This window comes from Biomphalaria glabrata, chromosome 10, assembly GCF_947242115.1.
Source record: "Biomphalaria glabrata chromosome 10, xgBioGlab47.1, whole genome shotgun sequence".
NCBI lineage: Eukaryota > Metazoa > Mollusca > Gastropoda > Planorbidae > Biomphalaria > Biomphalaria glabrata.
The window spans coordinates 10,271,583-10,293,785 of NC_074720.1; the positions used below are offsets into that span (position 1 = coordinate 10,271,583).

General features: G+C 37.3%; 2 protein-coding genes across 2 annotated transcripts; both read left to right on the plus strand.

Moving 5' to 3' along the window:
• The first annotated feature begins 726 nt into the window (after window positions 1–726).
• On the plus strand, window positions 727–6,565 carry LOC106069226 (uncharacterized). Its single transcript, XM_013228843.2, has 3 exons — window positions 727–889; window positions 3,440–4,289; window positions 6,168–6,565. Exons 2-3 carry the CDS (start codon window positions 3,460–3,462, stop codon window positions 6,334–6,336), a joined length of 999 nt encoding a protein of 332 aa, XP_013084297.1. The 5' UTR covers window positions 727–889; window positions 3,440–3,459; the 3' UTR covers window positions 6,337–6,565.
• Window positions 6,566–12,719: 6,154 nt separating this feature from the next.
• Window positions 12,720–17,356, plus strand: LOC106069225 (uncharacterized). The gene is made up of 4 exons (XM_013228842.2): window positions 12,720–12,881; window positions 14,253–14,406; window positions 15,037–15,182; window positions 16,422–17,356. Exons 1-4 carry the CDS (start codon window positions 12,830–12,832, stop codon window positions 16,502–16,504), a joined length of 435 nt encoding a protein of 144 aa, XP_013084296.1. The 5' UTR covers window positions 12,720–12,829; the 3' UTR covers window positions 16,505–17,356.
• The last annotated feature ends 4,847 nt before the right edge of the window (window positions 17,357–22,203 follow it).

Consider the following 22,203-nt stretch of genomic DNA (forward strand, 5'->3'; position numbering starts at 1 on the left):
GATCCGACTTCGACGGGGGCCGCCTCTGAGTTTGTGTAACACAATCTCTCTTTGTAATCTTGTTGTATTTATATAAATCCTTTTTGTTATTGTTAGTCTAGATCTATTACAAATTCAATTGCGCGACTGATCCGAACTAATGGATACAAATACGCTTAATATAAGCTTTGTTTTGTTTTTAAGTATTTTAAAATATTTTTTCTTGTTACACTTATCTCTTCTCCCTCTCTCTGATCTCCCTCTCTCTGATCTCCCTCTCTCTCTTCTTCCTCTCTTTCTTCTCTCTCTCTCTGATCTCCCTCTCTCTCTTCTCCCTTTCTCTCTTCTCCTTTCTCTCTTCTCCCTTTCTCTCTTCTCCCTTTCTCGCTTCTCCCTCTCTCTCTTCTCCCTTTCTCTTTCTCACTCTCTCTCTTCTCCCTTTCTCGCTTCTCCCTCTCTCTCTTCTCCCATTCTCTCTTCACCCTTTCTCTCTTCTCCTCTCTCTATTCTCTCTCTCTTCTCCCTTTCTCTCTTCTCCCTTTCTCTCTTCTCCCTCTCTCTCTTCTCCCTTTCTCTCTTCTCCCTCTCTCTCTTCTCTCTTTCTCTCTCTCAATTCTTCCTTTTCGCTTTCACTCTTGTACAATCTGACAACGTTTTCCATGGTTAACGTCCACACGAGGTCACCTGACCGCCGGTGCCATCTTGTAATTCACTCAAAGACTCACCACGAGATAGTGAGTGTATCATCTGTCCTATCCGCCCATCTAGCACTGCACACACACACACACGCGCGCACAGTCTAACTTACGTTTGAGCTCAAGACTTGCACTGTCTTGAAACTAAGTAACGAAAAAAACTCAAGTAACTACTCGAACAGACAATGAACAGAATACCGGTTTAAAAGTCAAAGGTGAGTTCTTCACTTGATTTATTAGACATGTTGTGTGCTAACTTTGGTTAGTTCTTTGAGGGGGTGTCATTTAATGCCCCGACTGTAGATCATGAAAGCGTACAAGTATTATAGATATGAAACCCAATGTATAGAGCGACACTGACTAGGTGCTGGTCATTTTAAAGTATGACGAGCGCAGCTGGGTTTAACACCCACGGCTAAGGGTTTGATTCTCAATTCATATTCAACATGAGATGCCACCGTGGACGATTCCCCGATATCACTTATTGCTTATTATTGGTTATTTTAGTATACACTCAACAAAGGAGAATTAGTCTTTATTTACAGCATACAATGGGTTACATATGTAATACACAATCACCAATACTAAAACGTATTGAATGTGCCCAAATTAAATATTCAAGGGCGCTTAGACTAGATTCAATGATCGATTACCTTAAGGGTATTATGATACAACATAACATTATCCAAATATTTAGCAATTTCCCCTAGAAAGAATAAAATCTCCTTACTCTAAACATAATAACCGAAAAAAATCACCAACACCCTACTCAGACCAAGTCAGCTCTCCAACTGACTAGACTGACCACTGGAAAACCTTATTAACCCGAGCTAAAACAGTTTACTACTCACAACCAGGGCCGCCGCTACCTATTGTGCAATGTGTGCATTGCACGCAGGCGATCGAATGTAAGGGGCGGACAAATCATTTCCAAGAATCATTTTTCTTTAAATTTTTGGTTTAATAATTTAAAAAAAAATTATGTTTTATTTGAATTCTACTGATTCCATTATCCTTTGAAAACTGGTGGGGGGGGGGGGGAGGGGAGACGATATTTGTACAATAAGAAGTTATTTTGGAAACTTAAGAAGAAAAACAAAGTTTCCCCACGGGTTTTTCCATAAGCGCCGACTCTTTCTTGACCTTGAATTTTCGCGGGTTGTTTGTAATCTGGTATAAACTTTATCACATGTAAATTATGATTGAGTCTGGTGTGAATGTACACTTTGGTTTCTTATAGTTATAATGTTTTTTATTTGGTGTAATGCACAAATTTTAAGACAAATTTCCATACGGACAATAAAGATTATTATTATTATTATTTGTTTCGAGTCAAATAGTGTAAGTAGATCTAGTAATTAAAATGTCAATTTTAAAACATTGTCACATTGTATCTCGAATTGGGGGGGGGGGGGCTCAACTTCCTGACAAAAAGGGGTGTTATAGAGTGTGTGTGTTTCCTAGGCGGCGTTAAGAAGAGGTTAAGCGATTGATTGGTGATTATGCTTCGCCCAGGACCCTACCTGCGGAGCTTCGGGGCGGGGGGTCAGCCGAGTGGTCGGGGTGATTGCCCCTACCCCCCCCCCACACTAATCCGCCAGTGACACAATCTCACATCTTACACACCCCTGCTCTTGACAACCATATTAATTTAAAAAGAAATATGCCAGTGTTATTATCAGAGATTTTCACACTAAATTTCAATCACAGTAACTCTGCACAGGCTTTCATCTCATTCCTATCAGATAATAATAATAATAATAATAATCTTTATTGTCCGTATGAGATGACCCATAGTTTGTTTAATTAACACAGGCTTTCATCTCATTTATATAAGATGACCCATAGTTTGTTTAACATAGGCTTTCATCTCATTTATATAAGATGACTATGACCTAGAATTAGGATAGGTCATAAGACCAGTGACCTCTGCTGTACTGGCATGTTAGTCCAGTGGTACTTTGTGGTCCCAAATTATATTATCTAGGCTATTAATTATAACCTCTAGATATATAACTTACTAAGACATACAAGTAAAAACTTTGAGATTTCATTACAACTAATAAAGAGTTTATTAAGGAACAAAAGAAAAAGATCATTAAAAGAAAATGGGCATAAGGGCCAACAAAGGCAAGTCAAATAATGAAGAAAAAATCAAAATAGTAGGGCTGGTTCAGTTCAACACAATCATAGAACTGCCATCACAGAGGCACAATAGTGTCTCAGCTCAAAACAAACAATGAATTACAATAATATAATACAGGAATCAAAATAGTCCATGAGACACACAACTGTCTCTTCTCAAGACAAAAGTTTGTCTTTTACATACTATACGACCCAAATCTGGTCTTTAAAAAAAAAACATGTACAGGAAAAGGATAAGAGACTAAGTAGACATAATATTCACATCAACCAACTTATTAACAACAAATAAATAAAGTCTACTTAGCTCGTTAGTGAAAGATACATTCCTATAAATTGACACACTCCTCTTGATTAACAGTCAGAGCAGAACATCAAAACTATCATATAAACATTATGGAAATTTAGTTCACAATAATGTACAGTGGTCAGCTCAAAGACTGAAGAGGAAGTGGCAATTGTACACAGTTAACAGCGACTAAAATCAAGTAATAAAGGGGAGTAACTCTAATAAAAAAAATAAGGTAGCCACCCTTATTGTCCCTCTTGTCACAATGACCCATAGTTTGCTTTGCAACTGAAGGAGTCAATATTTAATATAATTATGTGCATTTGCATTTCAGATCACACTTGAACATATGCAATGGCCAGCAACATCTCCTTGGGAAACGTGACGAAAGAAACTCCGCAGCTTTGTTTCGGCATTCAATTTTTTGTCTCCTATTTCACGGTGGCCAAATGGATAGATGTTTCCACTATAGTTATAGGCACCGCAATCAACACATGGTTAATTGCCGCTATTTTAAGCTCCAAAGACCTACGATCGCGCATGCGTAATAAAATGCTTATCGGCATGTGCTTCCAGCATCTCTTTGAGGTTCTGATTTATTTACCGCTACAACTGAAGGTCAACGATGAGTATAAGATACTCTATCAATGCCACTTCGCAAAGGCTTATATATTAGTCTTCTATTCCAACGAATTCGTTTCTAACTGGAATTTCGTAATGATTTTAGCGTTTGCTGTTTATACCGCTCATGGATCTGAAGTCTTCTCCAAGATGATTGGCTACAAGCGTGTTATTGGCTCCTACGGTGTCCTCTTGGCGCCATGGCTCAGTTCATTCATCTTCATGCTGCCGATCGTGTTCGGCTTTCAATTCGCCTCCATCTCCCAGAATCCTTCAGGCGTCTGCAAAGGCGACCAGGCCCGGACGAGGCCGATAATATTAACACTAACCGTCGGCATCCCAGTGACTCTAGTAGTGATGCTCTTTGCGGCTTTGGTCTTCTTGAAACGTAGGCGCCAAGCGATGGAGAAGCAGGACGAGGATATGTCACAGCAGTTGATTGATGAGAGTTCGGAAGCTGACCCTCTCGCTCCATTTGTAGCATTTGTTCTGATTGTCGTTCTCTGCGACATCTGGATTTTGAATATGTTTCAAGTCGTGGACATTTACAAGGACTGCGCAAAGTAAGTGTTTTTGATTGTTAATTTAAATGTCAATATTTCTAAAGAATGCGTACTCTATCTAAAGTATTCTACAACCTTCATATTGCACATATGATCTATTTTTTTTTATAAAGTTTTTATTAACTCTATCTTTCCGTCTGTCTGTCTGATAAAAAGTTTGTACACGTTATTTCTCCCACACAAAATCTCAGAAAAAAAAATAATTTTGCAACATTGATTCTTTTACCTGATAAAACAATAATCAATTAAAAAAAAATGTTAATTAACTATTGATAAATAATTATTTTGTTTTGTATTGAACTAGGAAAAAAAATTAATTGACTGATGTGGTGGTATGAGTTGAATTAGCTCGCTTTTAACTATATAGAAAGAAATTGGTGGCCGTTTTAAGTTTGAAACGAACGACAGATAACTTTAAAAACTTCTATTTTCATAATCATTTCCTTTGCACAGTGGTTAGTGTTTTGGCTTGAAGAGACTCAAATAGACTTAAGACATCGAGTTCGAATTCAGGTCGTTTCAACTTTCTTTTTTTGTAAATGCATTTAAAAAGCGATCACAGTAACCTTTATGCAGGTATCCCTTCTCCCCCCCCCCCCAAACCCCTTTCCCACCTGGTCCGGACAAGTAATAGAATCATAGCGTATTGAGAAAGTTAAAAGCAGGAAATTGCGCTAAACAAAAGCAATTGGTAAAAATATTTCTAATCGCACATATTTATTATTGTTAGTCTATTACAAATTTAATTATATGACTGATCCAAACTAATTGATAAAACTACACTCAATATAAGCTTTGTTTTTGTTTTTTAACCATGTTTTATTCTCTTATTGTTTAGAATGATGAACTTGAAAGCGCGTAACAGACAAACTTTAGTGAAAGAAATAACGATAGAGACACATTTCTTATTCCATATGCTAGGACAAATTTCTACTAATACTCCCTCTTCCCAATGGCCATTAAATAATGGAATGGGTTGCCTGAATGACCCATGAAAACCAACGACTAAGCAGAGTTTAAGTCATTGACTAACATGCATGACTAGATTGACACATGAAATGTGTATGACGTAATTATCTTCTTGTTTGAAGTAACGTCTGTAATATATAAGATAAGAAGAACTATAAACTAGCTTTCTACAAAGCTTATATCAACTGTTTCTCTCTGTCTGTCTGGTAAAAAGTGTGTACACTTTTTTTCTCCCACGCCCATTCTCGGATCAACAACATTAAGGAGATGTCCATTCACATTGATTTGTGGAGCTGAATTAGTTACGAATGGGGACTTCTGAAGCATGACCTCCGTCTTATTTTTTTTATCCTTGATGGACAAACCAAACGAAGCAGCAGTCTCAACAAATTCCTGGTCAAGATAGGCGTGTGCAAGAAGGGCCCAATCGTCTTCATTGGGCTGCTCAGTAACAACCCTCTTGTTTATTTTTGTACGGGAGCCGAATGTTATTTATACTGCCATCAGTACAGAACTTGATTTAGATATGTATATGTGAGGATGTGTACATGTGTAGATGTATACATGTGTACATGTGTAGATGTGTAGATATGTAGATGTGTAGATATGTATATGTGTAGATGTGTAGATATGTAGATGTGACCACGTGTAGATGTGTAGGTATGTAGATGTGTAGATGTGTACATGTGTAGATATGTAGATGTAAATTCCGGCACTATTGTCTAGATTTCCTATAATTTGATAATTTATGGGATGTACATGCGTAGATTAATAAATAATCATTTCAACAAGTTCAAGAGCATAAATCTAGACTATCGATGGAGAAGTAGGTAACTATGTTAACAACACATAAATACCTGGAAATGTTCCTTACATAACAAATCTAATGTGTAATTCTATATGTTTCAGAATCTTAGTGTTGTTCATCCTAAACATCCTGGAGGGAGTTCGAGTTTTAATACTTCCATTGGTGTTGCTGCTGTTTCCAGAAGTAAGAGGTCAAGCTTTGCAACTCTTTCGATTCCTAAGACCCAAGACTAAACCAGCTTTAACTTTTACCTACACCAAGGAAGTTTAGTTGACCCCAGTGGACTCTTTGGTAGCATCCTCAAGATGTGAACCTGCTGATGTTTATAAATTATTATACATTCCTTAAGAAAGTTGAGATTTGACTGCAAGCCTTTTATGAACAATCAAGTTATTTACAAGTTTGAATAAATGTAATCGGAATGAGGATAACATTTCTTTTATTTTTCCTTTTTTTTTTTTTTTGGCTTTTAAAAATTCTTTTAAGCTTTTTTTTAAAACTTCAACTCGAACAGAAATGTGACTTAATAAATGGGACGTTTAGAAAATATGGCTGACGAAAAAGCATTCTCGGCTTGCAAGACGCTTTTAAACCCGATCTTTTATTGCAGGTCAGGTTCTAAGACACTATGGATTTTGCACATGAATAGGGATGTGGTATTTTCCCCAAAGAATTCCTTTTTTATAGACACCTCTGTATTAATTTCTTTTTATATTAGTCACTTCCATCAGTACCTGCTGTTCTCCATAATGAACAAATATCAGGTGACCGAGCCTCGCTCGGATGAATAATTTGTTAAGGAAGAATACATCCCCGAAGTCATTTTAGGAATATTTTTGTAATTACGAAAATGAACGATCGGGTAAAGACTATCAATCCGAAGAGTTGCTTTTTCGTTCTGTCAGTTCTCAATGTAATCGTATATGGCGATTAGAATAGAAAGTCCCCCCAACAGTAGGCCTATAGTAAACCACAGCTTACGTCTTAACGTTTTACATTGCTTCTTTCGCGTAAAACTATTGGGCTATTGTTGTAATTATGAAAATGAACGATCAGATAAAGACTACTAATCTGAAGAGTTGTTCTGTTAGTTCTAAATGTAATTGTACATGGCGATTAAATATAAAGTCTCTTAAGTCCTCCTATAGTCTAGAGTTAGTCTAGACCAACCACAGCTCACATCCGTCTTATAGTTTTACAATCCATCTTTTGAGTAAAACTATTGTAGGCCTACTATTATTGGCTTAGAAGAAAGTCTTTGCAGTGTTACTTCTCAGATGGTTACGTTCAGACATTTAATTATGGAATTAGTATATATTCATTATGGCTTTAGTACGAAACATCAAGTGACGCAAATCTCTACGTTATAGGGTAAAAAAGGCACTTTGTGACAAAGTAAAATGGCAAATTTTTTCTTAATAGACTTAAATCATTGCATTAGTTTTCTAAAGAAACGTTTCCGTGGGGCACCTCTGTTACGCCGAAAAATATGTTCGTCTCCCATACGGGATACGTGCCCTGCCCAGCCTGACTGTCGGACTATAAGAAGTTCATAACGGCTTTTGTCATCCATCCATCCATCCCAGTGGTGCTACAGCCCGTGGAGGGATATGGCCTGCTTTTACAGATCTCTCCATTCAGATCTCTCCTGGGCCTTCCGTCAACACGCCCTAATTCCAAGCTTTTTACCGAGGTTTATAATTAAATCAAAAGAGGCTGCAGCGTACGCAAACTCGCTGGCCGCTGGCTAGATATCATGTTTAGTGTGAGCAAGTAAGGCGCAGAGAAGCTGTGTTATGACCATTTCCTTTGTTTTGGTACAGGACAGTAGACACCGAAGCATGAACACATGGTAATAATTCACCAGCAAAATAATAATAATAATAAGGCTTGTCTTCGATTCCGAAAATTAATGAGGATTGCAGCTGTGACCTACATATTTTGCCACATACAGGGCAAGCATAACCATTGTCCGCGGTGATCGATTAAGATTTTCTTTTAGCGTCTGCGTCTGTCCTCGGCAGCAGATTTTCTTTTGGTCCCAAATGTGTATCCGCGTCCTTTGTATAGAGGGAATTCTTTAAGTCCGACAGTTACGCTGGACAGAGCAGTATCCTGTATGGGAGACGAATCTCAGACGAACGTATGCCAAAGGCAGTCTAGCAGAGAACAAGAAAGCTGGAGGTCACCAGCAAAATAAACAACAATGTAAAAGGTATCTACACCACTCTACGCAATTAAAGAGTAAACAATTTATTAAGCACTTAAAACACAATAACTAATCATACATCGGCACATTTAATTTCATTACTTTTCTTTCATAGTTCTATAATAAATCAATCCACAATAAGATGGTGCGCAAATGTTTAATTAGGTCTATTGATCCTTTAAAACTCGTTCTTGTTTGCAAAGAAATATTTTAGTGTACTGCGGTAAGCCTAGTGACGTAAGCAGCATTTTTCCCGTTTACGTCATGGAAAATTTTCATTCATAAAACATTGCAGCCAAAATTAATTTTTCGATAATGAGGCATTTTCAAACCGATATAACGGTCGACCTCGAGTTTTCCCGATGTGGCCAATGAGTTGAGAATTTTTTTCTCACTATTATGCACATACCTTGAAATTTTAAAGAAAATCGTTAGAGCCGTTTTCGAAATAAAATTTATATATATATATATATATACATATAAATATATATACATACATACATACATACATACAAGAATTGCTCGCTTAAGAGTATAGGATAAGAGTTCAGATTCATGTCTGAAGATATTGCTAATAGTGGGGTTTGTTTTATTAAGTACAATTTTCCAGATACAACCACGTGACCTCTAGTGTAGATGAATGCTTAATTTTTTTGAGCTGTACAATGACTAGTTTGTACAGTGTACTTTTTAATAAAGTGGTTCAGCAGCCCAATAAGCTTTAAAAGTCGGCGATTTTACTGACCAGTGCAGATCACAATTAGAGACGCCTATTGAAACTGAAACTGGAATTAACACCCAGTATATCTTCTCAAACAGAGGTCCATAATTTGTGTATCACATGATGGGCATCCCATTCTACCTGTCCTCAAATTCATTATGTTAAGTTTGATAAAGTTACACCTTTCAGACATTGCGATCTATGAGGCAGATGATGTAAAAGTCATTGTCATGTACGCTTTGTCTATATTTAGCTCAAGGTTCGCCGGCAAGATTTCAGCTAGCTCGAGATATTACCGCCAGTGTCGAGCGGAATGTGTTAGAGATAAGATGTACTAAAGTCTCGTGTTGGAACACAAAGGAAGATGACATAATTATATTATTGTGTAGATCATTTAATCTAGTAGAAATATACATATTCTGTTTTATTCAATTACAGTTAACCATTGTAATTATTGTGAATAGCTTTTCAAAGTTTTGAATTAAAGTATTTGTATTTGACGAGCAGAAGTTTCTTCATTGATTATAATAATAATATTCTTAGATCGTCTTATCAACTAGCAACTTCTAGATGATCATCTTATCAACTAGCAACTTCTAAATGATCATCTTATCAACTGACGATTTCTAGATCCTCGGCAATCACGATCATTGATTGTGCTGTTTAGATCAAGATTGACGAGGATGTCATGTGGCCATCACAACGACCAACCACCTTCACTTTTCCCCAACTAACGTCAGGTATCCGTTAGAGCTGGGTGGATCCCGAAATTAAAAGTCTCAGTCTTCACCAGGATTTGAACACGGGACTCTTCGTTTCAAGCTTTCCCACTCATCCACCGCGCCTCTTGTCTACGGGCGTAGGCTGTTACATTAGTTTTAAAAAGTGTTAAATTAGTATTACACTGTAGAGTCTGTAAAATTGTTCTTTTAAATACGTCGCTCAAATGGTCACTTTAATAAAAGAATATTATAAAACCACTAAGAATTCATCATTGTCTAATGCAGCGGTTTTCAACCTTTTAAGTACGGCGACCCCTTTTTACAATCTCCCACACTGCCGCGACCCCACCTCACACACACACACACATACAGCAATAGAAGAATAGACAATAACAATCCATATTTTTGATAGTCTTAGGTGACCCCTGGCTAATCGTCAATCGACCCCCAAGGGGGTCGCGACCCACAGGTTGAGAACCCCTGGTCTAATGGCATCCATACGGCCATTTCGGTGGTCTACCTTTTTGGTACCGGCCCACCAGGCGCCCGAATGCCCATATTGCCAGTCCGGCCCTGTTCACTAAGGAACAAGCCATGGATAATAATACAATTATTGTCAATGAGGAAATTTGTCTTACAATTTGTGTAACTTTTAAGATAAAAAGCATTGTAGCAAAAGAACTTATTTTAAATAGTACAAATTGTGACATTCATTAAAATCTGCCTTTCTTACCGTCGGAAAGACGGGAAAATGAGTAAATCTTTTTCCTCTTATCTTTGACTTTTTCTTGGCTTAATGGTCAGTGAAATATATAACGTTTTCATGTTGACAACATCTAAGTCACAGGTGTGGACGACCTGATTTGGAAACCGGATATCCTTGTAAAAACTAGTTGACACGTTTTCTAAGAACTTTTATCCGGAAAAAAAACAACAACAACAAAGAGTTGTCTCTCATTGTTGTTGTTGAGTCTGGGTGAAGATAGAGAAATAGGTCATAAAGATTAATGACATATTGTAGACTCCACTAGAGTGTTTGAGTGAAAGTACACTAGGTGTGTGTCATCCAGTAGCGTAGCAAGGTGACCGTTGGCTCCTGGACAGAATGTGATGGTAGGCTCCCTGTTGATGGTCGTTGGTTTGTAACTCCAAACAATAAGTACAACTAAACCGGTGTATAAGTATTATATTCGTAGTGCAGAACTTGGAAATAAACTTCAATATAGCTCTTACACAGCTTTCAACTTTATTATTAATGTACGTAGAAATACAAGTTAAAAATGATTCTTTCAACTTAAACCAGCTCAAGCTCTCACTAAAATGCAGGTTCTTCTGTCCCGCATCTCTCGAATGTCTCGTCAACTTCTACATCTCTATTTATAAGCAGAACTACGACAGACAGCCTCGTGGTTTCGTCAGAATCTCTTCAGTCTACACAACCAAACCATCCGCTCACCTTTACTCGTGGTAACATCAGAAATACGCATGTTACACTCCATGAAACCCTCTTCCGTAGTGTAATGAATACCTAATCGAGTCGTCCCGTGTATACAATACATTTAATAAATGGTATTCTAACGCAGCTACAGCTTTTAATAAGGATTAGTGACTGTCATTACACGCCATACAGAAGCGGCGTATCGCAAGTAATACATGACAAACGAATTAAACATTGTTTTTCTTCTCTCGAGTCCCTGTGGGCCCTAAATGGGCATGGGCGTTGGTGAAATTAGCCTGTTCGCGTCATGGTTGTTACGCCAATGACCAGTACGACATTATACTTCAAAGATTTTGGTTTACAACACCACTGACCGAGACCACTTGTTATAGAGGATCTGAGCGATGACCAGCAACGTCGCAATCTGTGGGCAGTTTAGACCAATAGCTCGTTGCCACGTCGTACAGACCTGTCTCGCTTCAACACTGACCTGCGACATCTCGACCTGAGTGCAGTTAGGACCAATAGCTCGTTGTTTTCTCAATGTGTGGTAGATATGAGTTATTTTTTTCCTCAATATATTTGACTTGCAAGTTAGTTTTTTTTTTTTTTCGTAATATGTTCTATCGGCACTTCTAGATTTAGCTATTGCATAGGGTCTTCACTTGCTATCCCCCCCCCTTTCCACCCCCAAAAAAAAATCTTTCCATTGATATTTGCAAGCATTTCGAAGAAAGAGCCAAGAAAAATTGCCTTGGGCTTATCTTATCTTATATAATACAGACGTTACTTCAAAAAAGAAGATGATTACGTCCTACGCGTCATGCATTTAGTCATGCATATTAACCAATGACTTAAATTCTGCCAAGTCACTGGTTTTCCTGGCTAGCTCAGGCAACCCATTCCATGCTCTAAAAGCACTAAGGAAGAAGGAGTATTTGTACAAATTTGTCCTAGCATATGGGACGAGGAATGTGCCTTTATCTTTGTGTCTTTCAGAGTATTTTATTAAATTTTGTTTTTGTATTTGAAGATTATGGTTCAGTGTTTTATGTATGATTGCTACTTTACTTTTGAGCCTTCTGTCCTGAAGGCTTTCTAAATTTAGTGATTTTACTAAAGGTGTTACTCTAGTCAAATGTGGCTTATTTAAAGAGGGCCCCTTTTTCTGAGTTCGCTTATGATGTGGACATATATATGTTTGGTCCTGATTACGGGACTCCTAATGTTATAAAGTAGTATATAATCTAACTTTCCCAATATGCCACAGATAGTTAATTAACTGCTCACTTATTATGCTACATGAAAATGAAAAAAAAAAAAAAGGCTGGATCCTTCTCCAAGATTATAATTTTTACAAGATCCTTTCAATCCTCGTGTATTTAAACATAGCAAAAAAAGAGAAATCCTAAAAAGTCGAAAAAAGGAGAGGTTCGGAAAAAAGTTTAGTGGTCTCCCCTGTTTTTCCAAAAATAGATGTCATAAATCAAGCGGCTCTCCAGGTGGGTTATAAAGACACAGCGTAAGTGGCATAAAAAAAAATAATAGGATTGTCACGGATACACAGAAATCAATATAAAGCAGCAACAAATTATGCATGAAACAATAAGACCTCCCTTTAGTGTAAAAATTGCATCTAATTAAGAAATTATCCGAGGATTCTCTGAAGTAAAATGCTGCCTTTAGTACTCTTCACATTCTCTGCTATTTTCTTCACTAATTCAGGTACGTACATTTTATTTTTCTAACATTGCTTTCTCTTATGATGTAGCCCGCATTTGATCATATAATACATATACCTATTTATGGCTAGACTATTTATTTCAACCAATGGATGATATAGTGTTGAATGTGTTGACGTATACATTCTAGAAATTTCTTTTTCGGAATCAAAGCATAGGCTTTAGACATTAATTCATTAATTTTGACCCTCCTGACATAGTCAAACGGTCAACTATTTACTATTATTATTCAATAATTTTAGAAACCAGTTATGTCACAGCTAGGGATACGTAGCCTTCTGAAATACTGCACTCTCCCTTAATCTTCGGATTCGATGACAAGCCTTATCATTATTACTATTTTTTTAGAAATGAATTAATATTCATTCACTGGCACTGCCAGGGTCGAGCTTCGTTAGAGAGATTTTCAGCAGTAACACAGAGCGTCTATCCACAACAGTCTGTTTTGTGAAGTGTAGACTAATATAGATTCTCATGAAGTCCTTGTACAAAAGTTACATCATGTACATGTATTATTGAAATGAATTTATTTTCATTCTGATTCACTTCCTGGGTCGAGCTACGTTAAAGGGAAACAAAATTCATTGTAGCCCCCTTATTATTCATTAGTATTATAATAATCATATTATTTTTAGTATCGGTCCTAAGGATTATCAAGAAAACCACCCTCTCTCGAAAACCTACTTTTCCGGCCATTCAACATAACTCTAAACACAGTCACAAAATGAAACTGTCTGGTAAAAGTTATTCTGATGATTTCAAAATTCTTCTGAGAAGGCTAATGTATTTTACATGCGATATCATTCCACTGATGATTGAAAGACAATGAACAAAAGCAGATTATTACCAAACCTGAAAAGAAATGCCCTAGAAAGCAGCAAGCAGAACATGAATAAATCACAACTTAATGAATAATGGCATTCTGGTAAAGATAATTTCAAAATCATTCAGCAATTTTTTTAAACTGGGGGACCCAGAGCATTAAGGCCAACCAATCAAATAGCAAATAGAGACCAATCGTAATAGCAGGCCTGACTGCAGTGGTCTCGACTGACCAATCGTTGCCCCATCCCAGGTCTGCAGTCAGGCCAACTGTAACGAATGATTTAGGTTCAACACCAGACATTCAGGCTCGTGGAGGGGAGAGCACCTAGAAATGTTAGGGATACATTACTCAGGCTTCACTCCTAGCATAAGACCGTCTACTAGATCTCCTTGCCAATATAAGAGGAAGTATAAATAAGAGGAGATAATAATACTGTAACTAGCATAATTAACGAGATACTTGGAGTTAGCTCCCTTTTTAATGCAGCCGTAAACCAGACACTTAATATAAGCGTTTCTCTGTCTACAGTTATCGCGCAATGGAATCCTTGTAATGGCAGACCGGAAGGCGCTTTGGCAGAGATAGCATGCTGGGGCTACAAGCGATGTGAGAACGGTATTGCCAGGGTGTATAACTGTCCCAAAGATACGGTCCTGGAAAGAGACTCCTTGAAATGTGTCAAGTAGGTACCAAGCACATATTATTTCTTTCTGTCAAACATTTCAGTTTAAATTAATGTTTTCCAAACATATGTTTTGCCTTCCTGTGTCCAGTACACGCATGCCCTTAGCAATGAAGTAGCAGTAGCGGCGACAGAAGTGGTGCGAGAGGTGCTAACTGCACATTTAATCTAAATTAATGTTTTCCATATAGTTCTTTTGCCCTCTTGTGTCCAGAACTGGTATGCCCTTTACAATAAAGTAGAAGTAGCTACGCAAGGGGTGCGAGGGGTAACGAAATGTAAAAAAACATTTTATGAAACAAATCGGTGCATATTTTACAGTTGTCTTAAAGATTGTAGGGAATTATGTATATCGCCAACGACTATTAAAAAAAGAATACAATAAAAACAGATTTTTATTGGGAAACTTTATTTGGAGGAAAAGATTGTATGCAGGTAATCGCGCACCGGTTAACGCGACTCCCTGCGACGACGCTGCCTTTTAGACTGTGGGTTGATGATTCATTGAGGCTAGTCCAGACCAGACTTGAATGATAAATGTATTTGAATGCAACAGTCACTCTTGGTGACACATACTAGCACACTGCTCTGCTGTCATTCTGACCAGCTTGTCTCCCCCTTATCTTTTAGAATTGGTACAGGTAACACAGCTTGCGGCAAAGTAAAGGACTGTACCGGCCTGGCTGATGGCAACTATCCAGACCTTGATGTAGGATGTATCTCGTTCTACGCCTGCTCTGGCGGGACCTTTATGGGCAGACATTATTGTGACGCAAGTAAGTGTTTTTCTTTTTTTTTTTTAAGTCATAGACTTCTAACTGAACACAGTATTTCTTCAAATGAGTAAAAAGAAATAAAATTTAAAAAAAAGATACAGATTAAATTATACAAATAGTTTGAAGCTTTTTTAATCACTAAAGTGATAGATGTAACGAAAATGCAAAGATAAATCATAGCATACAGCAGCACGCCAGACAATATAACCAAATGTTCAATACAAAAAAAGATACAAAAAGTGATTAAAATAACACAATAAAGACACCAAGTAAAATAAAAAGACAAAAAAAAAAATAGAAAACTAAAGACAATAATACTAAAGAAAATAAGACTAAACATCTCAAATATTTAGTTTTGTGACCGAATTTGTGTATCATGAAACAGAAAAAGAGAGAGAGAGAAAATGATTTCTTTAATTTTTTTAGTTTAATAGTTATCTTTAGATTCTTGTGAGTATCTGTTGTCTTCGCTCTTTATTAATACGTGATCTCTTTGGTGTATTAAAAAAAGATCTGAGTGGCTCTAGAAGTCACCAAAGTAGTGAAATACACCCGTGTAACATGTGACCAGAGAATGACCAACCTATTCTCCCATATTATACGTCATCTAAAGGCACGAACAATGTAAAAGAAAAGTTCCATTTTCAGACCTTTCGATCTATAGGGCAGATGATGTTAAGCTGTGTGGTTAAGCGCCTGGCTTCCGAGCCTGGGGCTCTCGCTCCGAATCTCGACGTAGACTTGGATTTTGAATTTCGGGATTTTTTGGGACGCCCCTGGGTTTACCCAACTCTAATGGGTACCTGACTTTAATTGGGGAAAGTAAAGGCGGTTGGTCTTTGTGCTGGCCACATGACACCCTGCAAGTTAACCGTTGGCCAAAGAAACAGATGACTAGCAATGCACTGGCCTCAACTTATCCATATAGAAGAGAAACTGAGGAAAAAAAAGTGCTACCAGATCATGAAATCACTGCGCAGTTCATCTCAAATATAGTACAAGTTTTTGTAACCCTCCGACATGAGAATGACAACGCAGGAGAACATTTGAAAATTCACACCTTAAACTTTCCAATGCACATTAAAACGATATACATCAAGTGGTTTCACCCCACGCATACACATGCACACTTATTAAAGCAATTACATGTTAGCGACATTGTTAAAGAATTGGTTACAATCATCCTTGTAAATGTATTAGTTTAGCGCATTTCCTAATTGTCTCAATTCTTTTAAACAGATCTGGTGTACGATCGTCGCCTTGTGGCCTGCAACTACAAACAGAACGTTCCAGCGCCATGTGGCACCTCCATTAGAGGCTAGGATGTCTAAGCCTACTGAACAAATTTATATTTAAGCTTTGTTTGATTTGCTATTGAACAAGAATTCAGATTGTAATGATGAATGTACATGTTTCTACTACATTTATAAAAAAAAACAACCTTGATCTCAAGTTCCTTTGGTTATGCATGTGTCTAACAATAGAATAATGGGAGATAAATGTATCAAAATGGCGGAGAATACTTTTAGTTAACTCTTTCATTCAGTAATTATTTTCCACGTTCCGATGGAATTATTCATTTTGTTCATTTGTGTTTCACTACCTTGTTATGATTAAACTTCAAATTTTTTTTTAATGTTATCAAGAAATGTTATATTAGGTATAGAATTATAGAAGAATGCATACCCTTTTTACATAACAAATTAAAGTTTATAAAACCACATTAAACGTAGCGGGGTAGATCCCATCAATAGATTACCAATTAGAAGAGAAAGAGTTATATACTTTATAATTTTGTTGTTCTATATTTAGTTAAAAAAATGTTTTTATAAGCGACAACATACTTCCAAAACACATTGAAACAATTTACTTGTAATTATTTGTCATTATTATAGATGTTTTTATCATAATGCTTTGATCAATGTATCTATTTTTGTGGGTATCTAATTTAGACAAACCAAAAACAAACCAAAAAAAAAAGGTAGTTTTTTATTGACAGGTGTAAATAACCGCTGATGTAATGAGAGTGGCCACAAGTTGATGATAGATCAATATAAATCCAACATTAGTATGGAGCAGAATGCTGACAGAGTAATTCAATTTGATAATAATGTAATTTCATTGATTGTAGCAATGCTTTAAAATCCAATTAAATATAAATATATTTTTAAAAAGTTGTGACTAAATCATTTGTTGCAAGTAGGGGTGCACCGGATAGTCCCTCCGGCTCCGGCTTCTGCCGAATATCCGGCATTTTTTACTATCCGGTGCTATTCGGCTCCGGTCGGATATCACTACCGGATAGTAAACCGGATAGTAAAAAATACACCTATTTTATATGCATAAAGTGGACCTCGTTCCATTACTGTCTGTTATAGAATGTATTAATGCTTATATGAAAACAAAATAATGTGCTTAAAAATAGAGCCATTATGAATATGCACCAAACTTCGTTTATTATAAAGACAAGGCGTGTTAATAACTTAATATAAATAGAGATGAAACTTTACATCATAAATGCGCTTTACATACAGAGCAGCAATGGCTGGCACTTTTTTTCAATTTGTCTTGACCTTTGAGTAAGTTAGTTAACATGTTAAAATGCTACATTCCTTGACTACGTCATGCTGACCAGACGTCTGTCTAGCTGTGCGGGTATATCTCCAGAGGTAGAGATGAACAACTCCCACCCCCTTTTATTTGTTTAGTCCATCACATTGAGTTTTTTATGGGTGGGTAACCACAAGTTAAATACGATGGACGTAGGTTTAATGTCAGCGTATTGACACTCTCTAGTGGTCACACCTTTCGAGGGAACTGAGTTTGTTTACTTAGTAGTTAATCTTTATTAGGGGGGGGGCTGGACTACAAGAGCCACACCTCTAATGTAACCAGATATATTTCTAGATGAACAACTCCCTTCCCCTTTTATTTGTTTAGCCCATCACATTGAGTTCATTGATTGACAGGTGACCCCAAGTCAGATACGATGGACGTAAGCACTCTCTAGAGGTCACACGAGGGAACTAGGTTTGTTATTGGGGGGGGGTGGACTAGACTTTTACATTATAAATTCGTACTACATACGTAGCAGCGATGTCTGGCACATTTTAAAAGCTTGTCTTGACCTTTGAGTGGTCTTGTAAACACGTAATATTCCTTAACTACGTCACGCTGATAATCGGTCTAGATGTGCGAGTATATCTCCAGAGGTAGAGATGAGCACCCCCACCTCCTTTTGTTTGTTTAGTCCATAGCCTTGAGTTCACGGATAGGCAGCTGACCACATTAAGCCAGATGTCAACGTGTTGACACTTTCTAGAGGTCACATCTTATGAGGGAACTGAGTTTGTTTACTTGGAGAGAAATGTCAATTAGGGCGCTGAACTACAGGACACATCCCTACAAGTATTTTGTTACACAAGCCACGGGTATAAAAGTGGCTTGCAAGGGCATTTAGTAAATTAAATAGTAATAATAATGACTGATAAAAAGAGTCATCACTTATATGGCGTTACTTTAATGTCAAAACAATGGACAACTCTAAAGCAGTTTGCAATGCTTGTAAAATACAACTGTCACGTGTAAACCAGGCAAACCTAAAGACTTCTCAACCACCACTATGATTAGTCATCTACGCTCGAAACACCCAGACTTATTCAACGAAATGACTGCATTGAAATCAGCATCAAGTAATATCACTGCCTGTGCCAGTACGTCTACGAGCTCCAGTGATTCGCCAAGCCTCACACACAAGCAGCAACCAGGGATTAAAGAGGTCTTAGACAAAGCTAAATTGTGGGATATTAATAGTGATAATGCTAAACGCATTCACTTGGCCATAGCAAAGATGATTGCAACTGACATGGAACCTTACCAAGTAGTTAAGAAGCCTGGATTTATTGGACTTTTAAAAGTACTGGAGAAAAAATACACTGTGCCTAGTCGCAAATATTTTACAGAACGTGTTATTCCAGATATCTACGACAATATTTCCTCAAAGCTTCGTGAAATGCTATCTGATGCTAAAAGCATCGCTTTCTCAACGGACACTTGGACAGCTGATAATACCACCGAATCATATTTTGGTTTAACTGCCCATTGGTTGAATGAGTCATTTGACCGAAGCAGCTATGTTTTGCATTGTACAAAATTTAATGGCCAGCATACGGCTGCAAATTTGCTGTACTTAAGATATTTACTAAGCCATTATCTGTATTAGATACAAACCAGAAGCGGTTTGTGGCCTTTAAAACACGAGCCTAATGACAAGTTAATGGTGTCAAATACATGAACACAAACATCTACCCACTATACAACTTAGATTGTACTTAAGAAAGATTTACGCTATAAAACCAAGAGTGAACTTTACCTTTGAAAGATTTACATTAGTTACATATATGTTTATATATTCTGCATGAGTTATCCCACATTCTACTTTACAATACATACGCACACACCATCTCATGTTACAAAGATTAGTTTATGATAAGCATATCTGTAAAAAAAAAATGCTGTTCATTTTAATTTATCAATCAGTGATAGAGTTTAAAGTAAGAAAGTAAATAACAAAATAATATGAATATAGGTATGTTATATAGAAGATTTGCAAAAACTTCAGTAAAACGAGCTGTTTGAGTCATGTAGGTATCCGGCTCCGGCTCCGGCTCCGGCCGAATATCTAATTGTACTATCCGGTTATATCCGGCTCCGGCCGGATATCAAAAAGTACTATCCGGTGCACCCCTAGTTGCAAGTCTTTTTTTTTCTCTTACTACATTACCAGCTTTAATTGAAAAACATTTGATTTCATCCAGGGGTTCAGGGTTCAAATCCTGGTAAAGACTGGGATTTTTAATTCCGGGATCTTTAAGGCGCCTCTAAGTTCACCAAGTTCTAATGGGTACTTGACATTAGTTGCGGAAATGTAAAGGAGGTTGGTCGTTGTGATGGCCACATGACACACTAGTTAACCGTGGGCCACAGAAACAAATCCCATGATTGCGTTCATTATTATTATTATGTTAGAAATGAACGAGTAGTCCTTCTCTGGCACGGCCATGGTCGAGTTTCGCTAAAAAAAATTCATTGTAGTACCTTTATCAGTGTCCACTGAGGAATTTTTTGTTGATGTGGCAGGTCTGCAGCAGTACCGCCCTCCGACAGGCAACGAGAATGTTCCTAGGAGTGTTAAGGGCCTTGAAGGCATCTGTGAGGTCAGTTGTTATTATCCCCTCGGTTGATATAACAATGGGGTATATTGTTGTTTTTGATAACTTCCATAAACGCTTAATCTCCAAGCCTAGGTTCCCATATTTTCTTCGTTTTTCTATCTCAGTTTTTCATAAGTTATGAGACAGTGGTACTGCGATGTCGATAATGGTAGCGGTTTTTTTTTTTTTTTATCAACGAACAGCAGATCAGGGCGATAAAAATCGACCGTTTTGCCGGCCAAAATAGGCCTATCCAGTACTGCAGATGTTCAGTAGACTCCAGAACCTTTTGTTGAGTGTACTTATAATAAGGAGGAGTATTCTAACCGATCAAATTGTGTTTCAAAGCCAAGTGTTGGTGTATTAGTTTTGCAATTTGATTATGGCACCTAGGTAGGCAGATTCTGATAGGGCTGAACATCCTGCCATAATGTATTCAATCGGGATTATTATTATTATTGATATTACACAATAGCAGTTAAATCTCAGGATTGATACACACTAGCTATATGCCTGATACACACCAATGGTTTTTGTGATACACAATAACTAACATTTTTCACAAGCATGTCTGAAACAAACCAATTCGCATAACATACATTATCATGGCAAGGCTAGTCTTGGAGTCTAAATATTAAGAAATAGCGATCAAGCCAACGTGCAAAGTGATATTAGCATGTCAGCAAACCAGGCACCAAGTCAGACAACAGTTGAAATGGTTTAGAAAAAGTATAGATTTAAAAATGCTCAGGTCTTGAACGAAACGGACTAACGTTCAATGCGATGATAGCTTATATACCTTGGAGAAGTATATAGACGTAAGGACCTATCAGAATTGGCCTATAAAAAGTTTGACCAAAGGTCAAGCGAATGAAGCGCACCCATCGTCTAGACAAAACAAGTGTGTCTATAGATGTTTGAATACGTCTGGCCACGGCTTTGATACTAGCCAGCCAGATCGGCCAGATAAATTGAATGCCAAGGCCAGTTTGTCCAAGTTTCCTCTCTCTTCAGTGTGACGGCCAAGAATATAGTTCACGGTTTAATTTGAGTAGATCAAATGTTAAAAGCCATTTTCAGCTGAGTGACATCAGTCAAAACGGCCGAAGATGTAGTAATAATAATTTTTTTTTTTAAGTGGCACTTTTAACAAACATTCTGTAGAGTGAAGGCGCTGTGATAATAACAGATGTATAGATAAAATAACAGACATAAAAATAAAATAACAAACTTAAAGATTAAACAATAAATATAAAGAAAAATAACAGACATAAAGATAAAGTAACAGATATAAAGATTAATTAGCAGATATAAAGATAAAATAACAGATATAAACACAAGAGTTAAAATGACAAACTTATCTAAATAATTTAGGAACAATCTGTTCTTGATGTTCTTCTTGAATACAGTGGAGCCTGTTCTTTGTCTGAGAGCAATTGGGGGGGGGGGGGGCGAGTTACAAAACTTTTGTCCATGCGCTGAAAAAAAAAAAGCCCAAAACCGTTACTTCTGAAGGATACATGTGTCACAGAAGAATTGAGACCAATTCGAAGAAAGCGCAAAAAAGGAACGTCGTCGTATAACTTGGCGCCACGATTTCATGGAGGACCTCAGAGCAGTGGACACGAGGTGGGAAGTGGCTTAAGACATTGCCAGTGAGAGATCTTTGTGGAGACAGTTTTCGCCCAGTGCGCCGAACGGCTCGGGAGGATCTAAGTAAGTCTAACGGGGAAAAAAATGAGTCCATGAGAAACATATGAGCTGATCAGTTTATTAAGGTACAAAGGCATTTCTTGATGTAGATGCAT